This window comes from Amaranthus tricolor, chromosome 3 (genome assembly GCF_026212465.1).
Source record: "Amaranthus tricolor cultivar Red isolate AtriRed21 chromosome 3, ASM2621246v1, whole genome shotgun sequence".
Classification (NCBI taxonomy): Eukaryota; Viridiplantae; Streptophyta; class Magnoliopsida; order Caryophyllales; family Amaranthaceae; genus Amaranthus; species Amaranthus tricolor.
In genome coordinates this window covers 33,837,292-33,849,644 of record NC_080049.1, presented here as the reverse complement: position 1 = coordinate 33,849,644, position 12,353 = coordinate 33,837,292, and the positions used below count along the sequence as shown (strand labels likewise).

The 12,353-nt window shown below is 33.7% G+C and overlaps 1 protein-coding gene across 1 annotated transcript; it reads right to left on the bottom strand.

The window, feature by feature from the left end:
- Positions 1 to 3,256: 3,256 nt before the first annotated feature.
- On the bottom strand, positions 3,257 to 11,341 carry LOC130809145 (solute carrier family 40 member 3, chloroplastic). Its single transcript, XM_057674791.1, has 13 exons — positions 10,220 to 11,341; positions 8,120 to 8,333; positions 7,963 to 8,026; positions 7,128 to 7,252; positions 6,959 to 7,048; positions 6,709 to 6,885; positions 6,547 to 6,621; positions 5,913 to 6,014; positions 5,694 to 5,811; positions 5,449 to 5,595; positions 4,843 to 4,949; positions 4,653 to 4,766; positions 3,257 to 3,858 (listed from the first exon to the last, which is right to left on the bottom strand). The coding sequence occupies exons 1-13, from the start codon at positions 10,408 to 10,410 to the stop codon at positions 3,565 to 3,567; spliced, it is 1,818 nt and encodes a 605-aa protein (XP_057530774.1). The 5' UTR covers positions 10,411 to 11,341; the 3' UTR covers positions 3,257 to 3,564.
- Positions 11,342 to 12,353: the final 1,012 nt, after the last annotated feature.

Here is a 12,353-nt window from a genome sequence, read left to right as displayed (position 1 = left end):
ATTAAAATAAAAATATAACTTTCATCAAAATAATAATATCATAAATATTTCTCTTTCAAATTAAACCGTATCTAATTTCGTTATTAATATAAATTTTATCAAAATAGTAATTATTAATTCAAGTTTGACAAAAATAATAGTAGATATAATTTGAAAATATATAAAACATAATATCATACAAAATAATGTTATATAAAATCATGCATTCTATTTAAACACATTAATTATCACTTAGCACATAATATTAAAGGGATAGTCCTAATTATATGGACATTGAGAATTACCTTGTCACGCAATCCTAGACAAACTATCACTTAGCACATAATATTAAAGGGATAGTCCTAATTAGATGGACATTGAGAATTACCTTATCACGCGATCCTAGACAAACGTACGCTCCTAATAATCTTTGTCTACGAATTCGTTGCCTACACGATAAAATAATATATCTCAAATTAATACCCCCATCAACCCAATCGAAATAAATACATTAAAAGACTCTCAATTTATATTTTATAATTTATTTAAAATGACAAATTTTAAAGATTAGTAGTAATAGTTTTAAAAGAAAATGACAAAGTTTAAATATTAAAAGGATTATAAAAAAAGAATATATTTGCTGTCAGAATTACTTTTTTTTTCCATTTTTCAAATAAAAAGATGGGTGTTTTTCAATTAATAGCATAAATTTTTTTGGGTTTTGAATAAAAGAAATTTCTAACAAATAAATGAAATTCATATCTTTAATATCAAAATCTTGTCTTTTTTTGATTAAATTTTATGCAATTGGAAGATGGAGGAAGTAGTTTGTAGGAGAAAAAGGCAGTGTGAGTAATAATGTGAATGAATTAAGGGTAATTGGTTTAATTTATAGTGGGTAAATGAGGTTAGTTATAAGATTTAGAGGGAGAAGTGGGAAGTTATTTGTTAATGGGAGTTATTTATTTTTTTAAAAAAAAAATTTCTGAAATTTGTTTTTATAGATTTATTATTACTATTTTATTTATTTATTATTATTATTTTTTTTTTAAAAAGCAGATGTTACAATAGGGATAGGAGTAAGATTGGAAGCAACTACATTCCCTAAAGATACTTCTTATACGTATAACACCAAAGAGGAAATTTGGGTGGACTTTGAATGCTTCCACATAGCATCTATTGCCTCATTATCCTCAATAGGAAAGGCAAGCAATTCTCCGTTTATGTCATATTTAAAGCTTATATTTACGGTACTTCTAGTAGGGTTCAATCCAATCTTAGAACATATAAAACGTTTAAAGTGGTTCAAATCCACGTTCGAATTGCATGCAAACAACTTACGTCTTCCCCCAACATAATGAACTGTGCCACTACTTTCTCGAATACAACCAAAACAAACTATAGTCACGCGAAATGATACCATTTACTACATTAATACAAAGAAAATCAACATCATCATCAATATTATGCCCATACAAATACATTATATTCATTTGATTATAATCTTTTTTGGTCTAAAAATTATTAAGGTCCATAATGTAACTAAGTTCATACATATATAATACACATAAAATCCAAATAATAAATCGATTTATAAGTTCATAAATAATATTTCTAATACCAACATCAACATCAACATCAACATTTCTAATAATATATCAACATTGAATTCAACTAATTCAACATTACATCAAAAAACAACATAAAGCTATAAAAACAATTAAAATTACCTTGAATAGTTATGGATAATTAAGAAGAGTCTTGATTTAACAACTAGTGACCTATATTTGAAAAAATAAGCAAATTTGATTATAACCCTAAAAAACTACATATACATTAAAAAAACACAAACAAGTTTACCTTTGAGCTAGCTAGAGTATCCAAGACTAATTTTGAAGTGTCAAATTGAAAAAGGCATGTAAGAATTGATGGATTGAATCTATGGTTTTAGAGAGAGAATGTCGAGTGTGAAAGTAGAGTTTTGAGAATTGGGGAAAATGAAAAAAAAAGAAACTGATCTGCGTATACAGCTCCAAACCTCACGCTTACTTTTGGAATAATTATGAAAGTGGTATTATCTGGTTCATATTTTTGATTTTTTGACTTAATGATTTCAAATTTTCACATATACTTTCAATATTATATTGATGTGCCTCATACATAAATTAAGCAATTTAGATCGTCTTACTGAAAAGTAAAATCTCACAAAAGTGAAAATTTGAAAAGAATAAGTAAAATAATATAAAAAATCAAAAAATAAGTAATTTTTGATCTTTATTCTCAAAATAAGTACTTTTTGCCCAGTCTAAGTGTTTGGCACTTTCGCTGTTAATAACAGCGAACAAAGAGGTTTGGTATAAAAAAAAGTTAAGATCTTCAAAGATTTTTAACCATTTTTGACCAGTTGTTTTTGTTCGTTGTTAATAACAACGAACAAAGATCTTGACTTTTTTACCAAACCTTTTTGTCCGCTGTTATTAACAACGAATAATGTCGAACCTCTAGACTGAGCAAAAAATGCTTATTTTGAAAATAAAGTTCAAAAGTTACTTATTTTTTGACTTTTTTATATTATTTTACTTATTCTTTTTAAATTTTTCACAAAAGTAGCACTTTGTATTATTGGACTATGTAACCCATATATAGAACGCGTTTCACAGTGAGATAGTCTCAAATAAGAATTTGTTGTCTTCCTTATTTGTTGTATTTCTTTTTTTCATTTCTTTTTCATGATTGTCGTCTCGAAGAATATTTCTCTCAACTCATTTAAACTCTTTAATCCATCTAAAATTCTTTTAATTTTTCTTATTGGAGCTTCAAAACTCAAAGGACGTAACATCAAACAAACTACAATACATCAAGAGGTAATTCTTTATCTCTTAAAGCTCTTTAAATTTGGCAAATTTTTATCTAAAACAATCAAAACACACTCTATAATACCTCTCACCTTTTTTCCTTGTATTAATCCATTAAAATATTTAATTAGTTTAATTTAATTTTTTTTATAACTCAACTCAATTAATTATTATCTTTTTATTGTTAGATTGATAGATTGCAGAAATAAAAAAGCTAAATGAGATTCAAATATAATTCATAATCCATATATGAAAGATAAATCATATTCTTATTTAATTTAAATTCAATTAGATTACATCTTCTACCGGATTAATTTTCACTTCTAATGATGATAATCATTCAATATACCCAGAAAAAAGTTCAGATTAAAAATACCCTTAAACTTTTTTACGTATCAATAATATTATATTCGATTATCGAGTTTTGTTAAATAAAATAGAATGAATGTATGTATTCGCCCAAAAAATCTTTTTTTCTTTCTCCATTGTTTCGAGCCTAATAAGATGTCTCTAGTCTGTACAAAATCGATAGTAAATAACCTTCCAATAATGACAAAATCGAATTGAAGGATCAAACTAGTCACCTTCTTCCTACATGTACAAGAGAAATTGCCCGAAATCGGGTAGTAGCTGATGCAGGGATACCAATTGTCCCCAAAGAATCAAACATGTAATCGGAACCAAAAAAATCACGCTTATTACGGCAACGATGATCGATGGGTAGGATTCATCAATATTGGTGTTCAAAAGAGAAAAGCTTCCGTTGCTCTTGTGTAGGATTCATCAACCACAGGCAGAAGATATATGCTGCTGCGACAACAGACAGGAGCGAGAGCATAGCTAGGTATCCGAAATGTGAAACGTCATTTGCGATTATTGCTATGCCCAACATCACAAACTCGGCCAAGCTTGCTACCGAGACCTCTGTTGTCCCAATAAGATTAGCTTTAGATGATGGGATTCCGGTTTGAAGTATCTGTTGGCCGATTACATCATATGACATGTGTCCTAATCTCGACAATACCTGCACGCGTATAGCAGGAAAATTGTTACGATAGACATTGTAAAAACGCAACTCGAGATCGGTGAGAAATGAAGAATTAAACTAGCTGCAACATATTTCATTTTCTACGCAATGCTAACGTTTTACTTCATCAATCCCCAAAAAACTGCCCCAAATATTAGTAAAAGCTTTAACTAAAGGATAAGTGACAAATTTTGTGGGACAAAGAATAAGAAGAGGGTGTAAGGCACAATCCCGACACCAATCACCAAAACTATTTCCTTGTCTAAATTCACAAAGCAAATGTGAAAGAAAAAGACGTAGGAGGAGCGAGGCACAAACCCGACACCAACCAAAACAATTTCCTTTCTCTAATTTCACATCTTGTTCATAACTGTTAGAGTATATAACATATCATCCTCAACCATCAGCTTAAACTTTTGGTTGAGTTGGTTCCTTGACATGGTATCAAAAGCCAGCATGACAAGAGGTTAAGGTTTCGAATCTCAACCGCCCCTCATTCAAAGTGGAATATTTAGTGCTAGGTATGGAGGCCTATGTTGTATCCACAATTCTAGCCCAAAGGGCTTTCGTGTGAGGGGGCGTGTTAGAGTATATAACATATCATGGGCCTCAACCATTAGTTTAAGCTTTCGATTGGGTTGGTTCCTTGACAATAACTACATGAGACTTTCATTTTAAAAAAACCACGAACACAGAAAGTTTACCGCAATTAAATCTGATGTAATTAACAATCATGTCACTTTATTTGACAAGACAAAAAAATCATAATCAGAATTGTAAAGTATCCTTACAATCAGGCATAAGAAGAATAAGATGGGTGTTTGCTGAGAAAGAGACCCACTCCAGTAAACAGCAACAGCTAACGCAAGAAGTGAAGCCTGAAAAATCAACCCCACTGCCCCAGCCTGCACAGTATAATTTATGAGTACTAAATCTCTAAATGATGCAAGATAAAAGACAGAAATTACTAACAGCAGCAACCTTTAAGATTCCAAGACGTCGGATGAGGGCAGCAGATACAAATGTCGCTGCAACACCCATAAAAGCACACAATCCACTGAACGCACCAATTATGGACGAATTAAGACCTGCATCAGAGTCCAAAAGTACATATTTTACAAAGTTGTAACCAAAAAATATGGAGCATTTGATGAGGCAAAGCACAATCTGATGCAGGAGATTAGAGGTGTTGAACGGGCCGGGGCAGATCAAAGCCCGTTTAAATACGACCCACTTTAACCCGTTTTTTAAAAGGAAATAGTTTTTTTTATTATACTTTATGGCCCGTGGGGTCAATTCAACTATGTATATAATAATAATATCAAATAAAAACGTAAAAAAAGAGGTAAAATATCTTTTACAACCAATTCCTATAATTATCCAACCCGGCCCGGCCCAACCCTTTACACACAGACCCGTTAATGACCCGTTAAAATGTGAATTGATCCGTAGGGTCACCCGCCCCGTTGAACACCTCTACAAGAGATGCATATATGCAAACAAAATATGTACATCATGTAACATCACATTTGCACTAAATACGAATTGTATAAAGAAAAAGTTGTCGTTTGTGGAGCCAAGCCATACCACGTTGTGTCAAAAATGCAGTCATCAAGCCACCTGGCGTGAGCACAATGTTAAAATACAGAAACACATAAGCTATGCTTGCAGGAAGAACGGGCTGCTGTAGATACTCGGCCCACCCATGCTTAATGGCATCAATACCTGAATTAACTGTAACCACAGATAAAAGGAACACGTAAGTTAAGAGAATATATCCGGTGTCTGAAAAAGACAAGTAAAATTAATCCAAGAGATAAAAGAGGGCTCACCTAAGTTATCATTGTCCTGCTTGACAGACCGAGTAGAGCCTTCAGAACAGGTAGATTGACACTTAGCACGGTCAAGAACACCAGTGGAAACCCTATTGGTTAGCCAAGTAAGAGCAACCTAAAATAGAAACACACGATCAAACCAACAGGGAGCACAAGCCAAAAAATGAGGTTTCACAGCCAAGCAGTATGCAGATAGCAGAGGGAAGGATTACTAACCGAAAGTGGCAAACCCCAGATCATAAAACCAGCAGCGAGTTTCAAACAGGTCACAGGGTCATATTTAGTCAGAAGAATACCGAACAATGATGCTCCTGCAATCTGCACGTATACAAATGACTGAAATATCCTCTCCGTCATTACATATAGTTTTATTTTATATTAGTATATTCATCATCATTATACCCAATGTCCCGCTTGGAAGCAGGGTCTGGGTGATGGAAGATGATGGACAATCCATACCCGTACTCCCTTCACAGAAGGACCTATTAGTATATTAATATAGTAATATAATAAGATTCCTTTTCCTCAAACTAATTTTTTTGCCCTGTTCTCCCAGCAATCCATACCCGTACTCCGTTCACAGGGAGGACCTATTAGTATATTAATATAGTAATATAATAAGATTCCTTTTCCTCAAACTAACTTTTTTGCCCTGTTCTTCCAGCCTATCCCTTAACAAATTCTTCTGCGATTCAACTATATCCCCATATATCCGGTTCATTGCAGTAAGCAGACGGACAGGCACACAAACATATACAAATTCAGGCTAGCTATGCAATCAGGTGCTTGAAAATAAATTAAGTGAACACTATGAATAGTCAAAACTAAATAAAAAGAAAAAAGTAGTTACCTCACACAAAAGATCAATTCGGTTAATAGCAGCATTAGCCTGAGCAAGTGCAATAGGTCGATTGGTTCCAGCTAGCTGTACGTGATAAAATTTCTGCACTATTATCAAATTCCTAGAAGAAAGAAACAACAAAAGCCAGGAAAGTGTGTAAAATAGCATTACCAGTACAAGCCAGTCACGTTCCATAGCAACCCCCAAAGCTAAGCCACATAGCCGCTCAATTGCACCTGCTAATACTAGGATAACAAACCAAGGACAAAGTAGAACAGATGACACTGAAGCAGACCGAACTTTATGTGCATGAATTATCATTGTCACAGATATCAACTGAGCCGCTACCTACAATAAATAGTAAATCTTTAGAAAGATGAACGAGATGAATATCAGCATATTCATTGTTCGCGAGAATAACCTGGACAGAACTCAGACAATTATATGCATGTACTCTGGGAAAATGGTCCATGAGTTGTCCAACCAATGGTCCGCCTAGAATAACTGCAAGCTGTCCACAATGAAAACTACTCAGAACCAAATTTATTACAAAATTCAGATGCTAAATTTTGTTTGAAGGACACAGCCACCTTAGTAAAGAAGCTCATGACTGCAACAGGAAGAAGACTAGGATGGATCAGTGCTATAGCAGCAGGCCAAGCGAAATTCCATAGTTGTTCCACAAAATTCCCTACTAAGCAATTGGCGTACAAAGCTGAAAATAGCATATTCACCGAAATTAGCAACCATCACACGAATCAAATAGCTTATATCCAAACTGCACAGTCTGAACGCATTACATGATAAAACTGTCGCATAAAATAATCCCTGACCTTCTTTTTCATTTTTTTTAGTTTCTCACCCAAATCCCAACTTATTTCCTTATTCAGGAGACGATGTTGATAACAAATCGGAAGACTAATATCAAGAAAGCCTTATGCAGAAGTAAATATTTTAATTTTAATATCAAAGTATATAATTTAGCATTCTTCATTGAGCTAATTTTAGAATGATTCATTTGCCAAAAAGAAACAGCTCCCTTGTTAAAAACAAAGTCAATGCAAACTCTTGTATCCTAAGATGTAGCCCAAAACCATGGTCTCACAATAATGTCGCATTGTATTGCATCAGTACGGTTTTCACATCTACGGAAATGGTATTAATCGTATCGAGAAGGTAAGAATAACGGCACTTTAGGCTGATTCAAGTGATATCTTGTGGTTTACGGGCAATGTGGTACTACAACAGTCTCGCCCATGTTACCATGTAAACCACAATTTTAAACTATGTAAAGAACTTAAAAGAGGGTTATTTTTATAAAGCCACCTGGCTTCATGCCAAAATTACACATTTGTATGGGGCAAAAATTCAAAGAACTTAACCCGTCAATGAATAAATGATGTTTGGAAAGGAAAACATCTTTACCATACAAGCCAGCAGGATGTGCAGGAGTAGCAGCAAGGACATTTTGTTGCTCCTCAGACAAAACCTAAAAATAGACAGCAGGAACTCACAATTTATCGACTAACAAAAGCATAAGACACTAATCCAGTACGTAACTATTGCCTTACAGCAAACTTACAGGTAATGCAGTCAAAACAGTATCTACATAAGTGTTTTCACTCAAAATGTTCAACGACTCAGCATCCAGAATATCGGTTCGGAGATTAATGATTGGACCAGTGTTATTTGAAACAGAAGATGACAAGTCTTCCTCTACTTCTTCATCAGAAGCAATGTTATCGGGATGCAGATCGGTATCTATCATTGAACAGCTTGCACAAAAACCATCAATCCTGCCATCAGGAATACACCATTAAAGCAATTTTCTCATTTACAATTAAGACGGGATGCATGAAGATGGACACCGAGTGTATTTTGAATCTACAATTTCTTTTGTTGGGCAAGGAATATAAAGTGCACTCATCAAAACTACGAAAAAATCTAAACACGTAAAATCAGTAGTGGAAAATTGAACCACTCCAACTCTCACTACTCAAGGCATGCTTGCATTTGGGGATAATTAAGTATGGAAATAAAGTTTAACTAACGAAACTGAGGGTGAAAAAAAAAAACACGACAACATTAGAAACAGATTACTGTAGCAAAAGTACAAAGAAAAGAAACGAATGGGGAAAGCATTTTGCACGTTACAGGGTAATAGTTACCTTGACCATACAGGCATACAGCATCTAGAGTAACTTTTGCCCCCCAGGCCCCAAGTAAGGGTAATAGCTCCCCTCGTCCTCTCTTTTCATCAAATCACCATCAACCTATCACTTTTACAAGTACACTGCTCGCCTAATTTCTGACAACTACTCTTTGTCATCTTCATTTTCTTTAGTTTATTTATTACTTCATTACAATAACGAATTAGTCTAGTCCCAATACAAACGTAACTTATCAAAGAGCTTTGAAATGCGCAAAACACTCTCCATTACTCTAGAGAGTAGAAAAAATCAGATTGACAAGAAGCCTCAACCATCTTTCTCCATGTTTGTGACTCCTAAAATACTTGCACGTAAAATTTCACATAGATTACACTCCATTAGTAAGCTTCATATACTCCTTCCTAAGGCTTTGACTTTTTTGTTGTTCTCTTCGCACAGCTTAGTTCATATCCAAGATAGCCAAACGGATTTGTCCCAACAAAAAGTGATCTAAACACCCAACTTACGTATCCATTCAAACATATCCTCAAACATGATAGAAAAATAAGGGGAGAACAAAACATGGAACCAAAAACCTTCATTTCTTCCGATGCTTTAATTTATTATCACTGCTACAATATGAAGACTCCCTATAAAGTTATCCACCAATTATCAAAAGAGAGCTTTTCTTTTTCTTTAGAAGGCATTTTCATGTGTAAATATTTTCTCCAATATCAATTGCAAAAGGATGCATCTATCACAAAGCATACTTCAAAAAACACATAACTTCTATGAACGGGATGGATAAACTTAGTATGGTGACAGTGATACTTCAAAAAAAAAAAAAAAATCTTTTACTTACACTAACCATTAATCATTCATAGCAATTTAATTCACTAACCTTTTGAGAAAGTGTCACATGTGTTTGGCAATATAGTTTATTGGGCAACTTTAGCTTATTTTGATATAAACAGAGGGTTGAATGGTTAAACCAGTCAATGCTAGTATTTGGTAACTTAGCTAGTTGAAATAACTTATTATTATAATAAGTTATTTAGCTGGTTGAAATAACTTATTATTATAAAAAGTTATTTTGAACAAGTTGCTTATAGCAGCGAATTTAATATCAGTATCGGCAACTGTAATCAACTATGTAGTCAACTATTAGCTGTAATCAACTATGCAGTCAACTATTAGCTGTAATCCACTATTAGTCATTTGCCAAACATCCGTGATTCACTGCATCACTACCATAGTTCTTAACAACATAATGTTCAACTTCAAATTTCTCAACATTCCAAGAAAAAAAAAGATTTTTCTGAAGTCAAGATAAAACATGGCTTACGTAATTACTAATACTTCATCCGATCCTCCATAACTCCATCAAATTATGAAATATGTATCGAAAGGCGCCAAATTTAAACAATCTTGAGCATAAATATAATCACTATGAAATATCTATGACACGTGTAATAACAATAAAAAGGAGTATAAAACAAAAACCAAAAAGTACAAATGACAATAAAAATTACCTAGAACGAGTAAAAAGAGGGTAGGGAACATTCAACCATCGACGAGAAGAGAGGGGGTGGCATAAACCAGTATGATAAAGCGATTGTAAATTTGAAGAACTATTCCATTTTCGAGGAAAGACGAAATTTTGATGGTGAAGTGTTGAAGAAAATGGCAATAATTGAGCAACAATAACTCCGCCACCAGCCATTGTTGTCCTTGAACTAAAAGCTTTCCCCTCTCTTTCTTCTTCAAATAACCTAAAACAAAGTGTTCTCCTCTAAGTTGCTTAACCATGCAGCCTTAAGATATCCAACTTCAATACCCACTTGAAAAATCCTCTCCAAAATCAGAGACAAAATTTCTATGTTTGGAATTTTGAATTGTGGGTATTGAAGGCTTGTGAAGAATGAAGGGTTCAATCCAACTTCAATACCCACTTGTAAAATCCTCTCAAAAATCACACAAAAATCTCAAAATATGGAATTTCAAACTGTGGGTATTGAAGATTTTTGAATGAAGAAGAGGGGATTCAATACAAACTTGTAAAATCCTTTCAAAAATTACAGAAAAAACCTTGAATTCTGGGATTTTGAACTGTAGGTGTTGGAGTTTTGTGAAGGGGGTAGAGGGAATTCAAAACCCACTAGTAAAATCCTCTCAAAAATCACGGAAATTGCTATAAATGTGGAATTTTGAATAGTGAGTATTGAAGATTCGTGAAGGACGGAGAGGGGATTCAATACCCACTTGTAAAATCCTCTCAAAAATCACAGAAAGAATTCACAAATGTGGAATTTTGAGTGGGTATTGAAGATATGTGGAGAAAGGGGGATTTTTGTTGTTCAATCCCTAGTATCAGCAGTGAAATGTTTTGTGGATAACAATGTGGTTAGGTGTTGTGGTCTGTTTATGGTGTTTGTTTACAGAGAAATTTGTGGTTTTGATGATGATTTTGGAAGGTGAGACTGTGGGAAGTTTCAAGTTGAAGAGTTTCTTATCTAGAAGTGCCGTGGATGGTCACTTTTACAAGCAATTCAGAATCCAGAGCTTCGGTGGCTGTAGATTGGTGCGACAGATAAACATTTGTTGGGGCCACTCCTGACTCCACTTGACACTATAGACTCTATAGATCGGAGAAGCTAATATGAGCTAAGGCTAATTACATGAGAATCGAACTCATATCTTATTTGAAAAAGTACTAATTGGCGCTTTGATTACTCCGACTCGCAAACCCACAATCTTAAAGGGTTGTTTGGAATTTGAATAAATCGTATAGTGACTATTTAGGGTCTGTTCGGCGTAAGGTAGTTGTGTAAGTAACTATTAGTTGTCTAAAAAGTTGTGTAAGTAATCTAGTCATACGATTCGCCGCTGAATAATTGTGAACCGTTAGGCTAACTTATGATTTGAATATTATTTGATTAATATATTAGATTTTTGTATTATTTTAAGAATGCTACACAATAGCTAAATTTTCAAAGAGTTTTAAGGCTTAATATATCAAATATGTGGTTAATGTCTACCCAAAAAAAATTTAAATATTACATCAATTTTCAACCTTATACATACTTCAACACTTAATTTTAATGTTAATGTCACAAGCTAAATTATAATTAGAGAAAATTGTAAACAAACACCTTTTAAAACCCGGTTTTTGTAAAGAAACACCTTTTAAAATTTTTTTTGCAAATAAACACCTTTTAAGACACTTTTTGTTAAATTAAACACCTTAATTGGAATTCCGGTGGGTTTTGTCCAAATTCCGACGTTGACTTTGCGTTTTGACCTCCAAAAACATGCGCGTGTTTGCAATTTCCTTATAATACACGCTCCTTTCTTTTCAACTTCCATAAACACTCCATTTACACCCTAAAATCCCATTTGAAATCATTCTTCTCCTTCTCTCTCTTTGCTTTGAAGTTCAATTTCTAGGGTTTTCAAAGGTTGATGCTTTGATCTTCCATTTAGTATGTCTTCTTCTAGTGGTTGTTCTCGTGCCATTGAAAACTCACAACATTGTAGATGCTACTGTGGGTTGCGAATTGCGATAATAAGGTCCTGGACCCCCAAGAATCCTGGGCGTAGGTTCATGGCTTGTAAATTATATGACATTGAAAGTGGAAGAAGGGGTTGCTCGTTCTTCAGGTGGAT

Excerpts from the sequence above, each read along its gene's own strand:
- LOC130809145 (XM_057674791.1), bottom strand. The coding sequence starts at position 10,410 with ATGGCTGGTGGCGGAGTTATTGTTGCTCAATTATTGCCATTTTCTTCA. Across the intron at positions 6,886-6,958 it reads ATTGTCTGAGTTCTGTCCAG|GTAGCGGCTCAGTTGATATC; the intron begins GTTATTCTCGCG and ends TATTTATTGTAG. Across the intron at positions 5,812-5,912 it reads TCTGGGGTTTGCCACTTTCG|GTTGCTCTTACTTGGCTAAC; the intron begins GTTAGTAATCCT and ends TTTCTATTTTAG.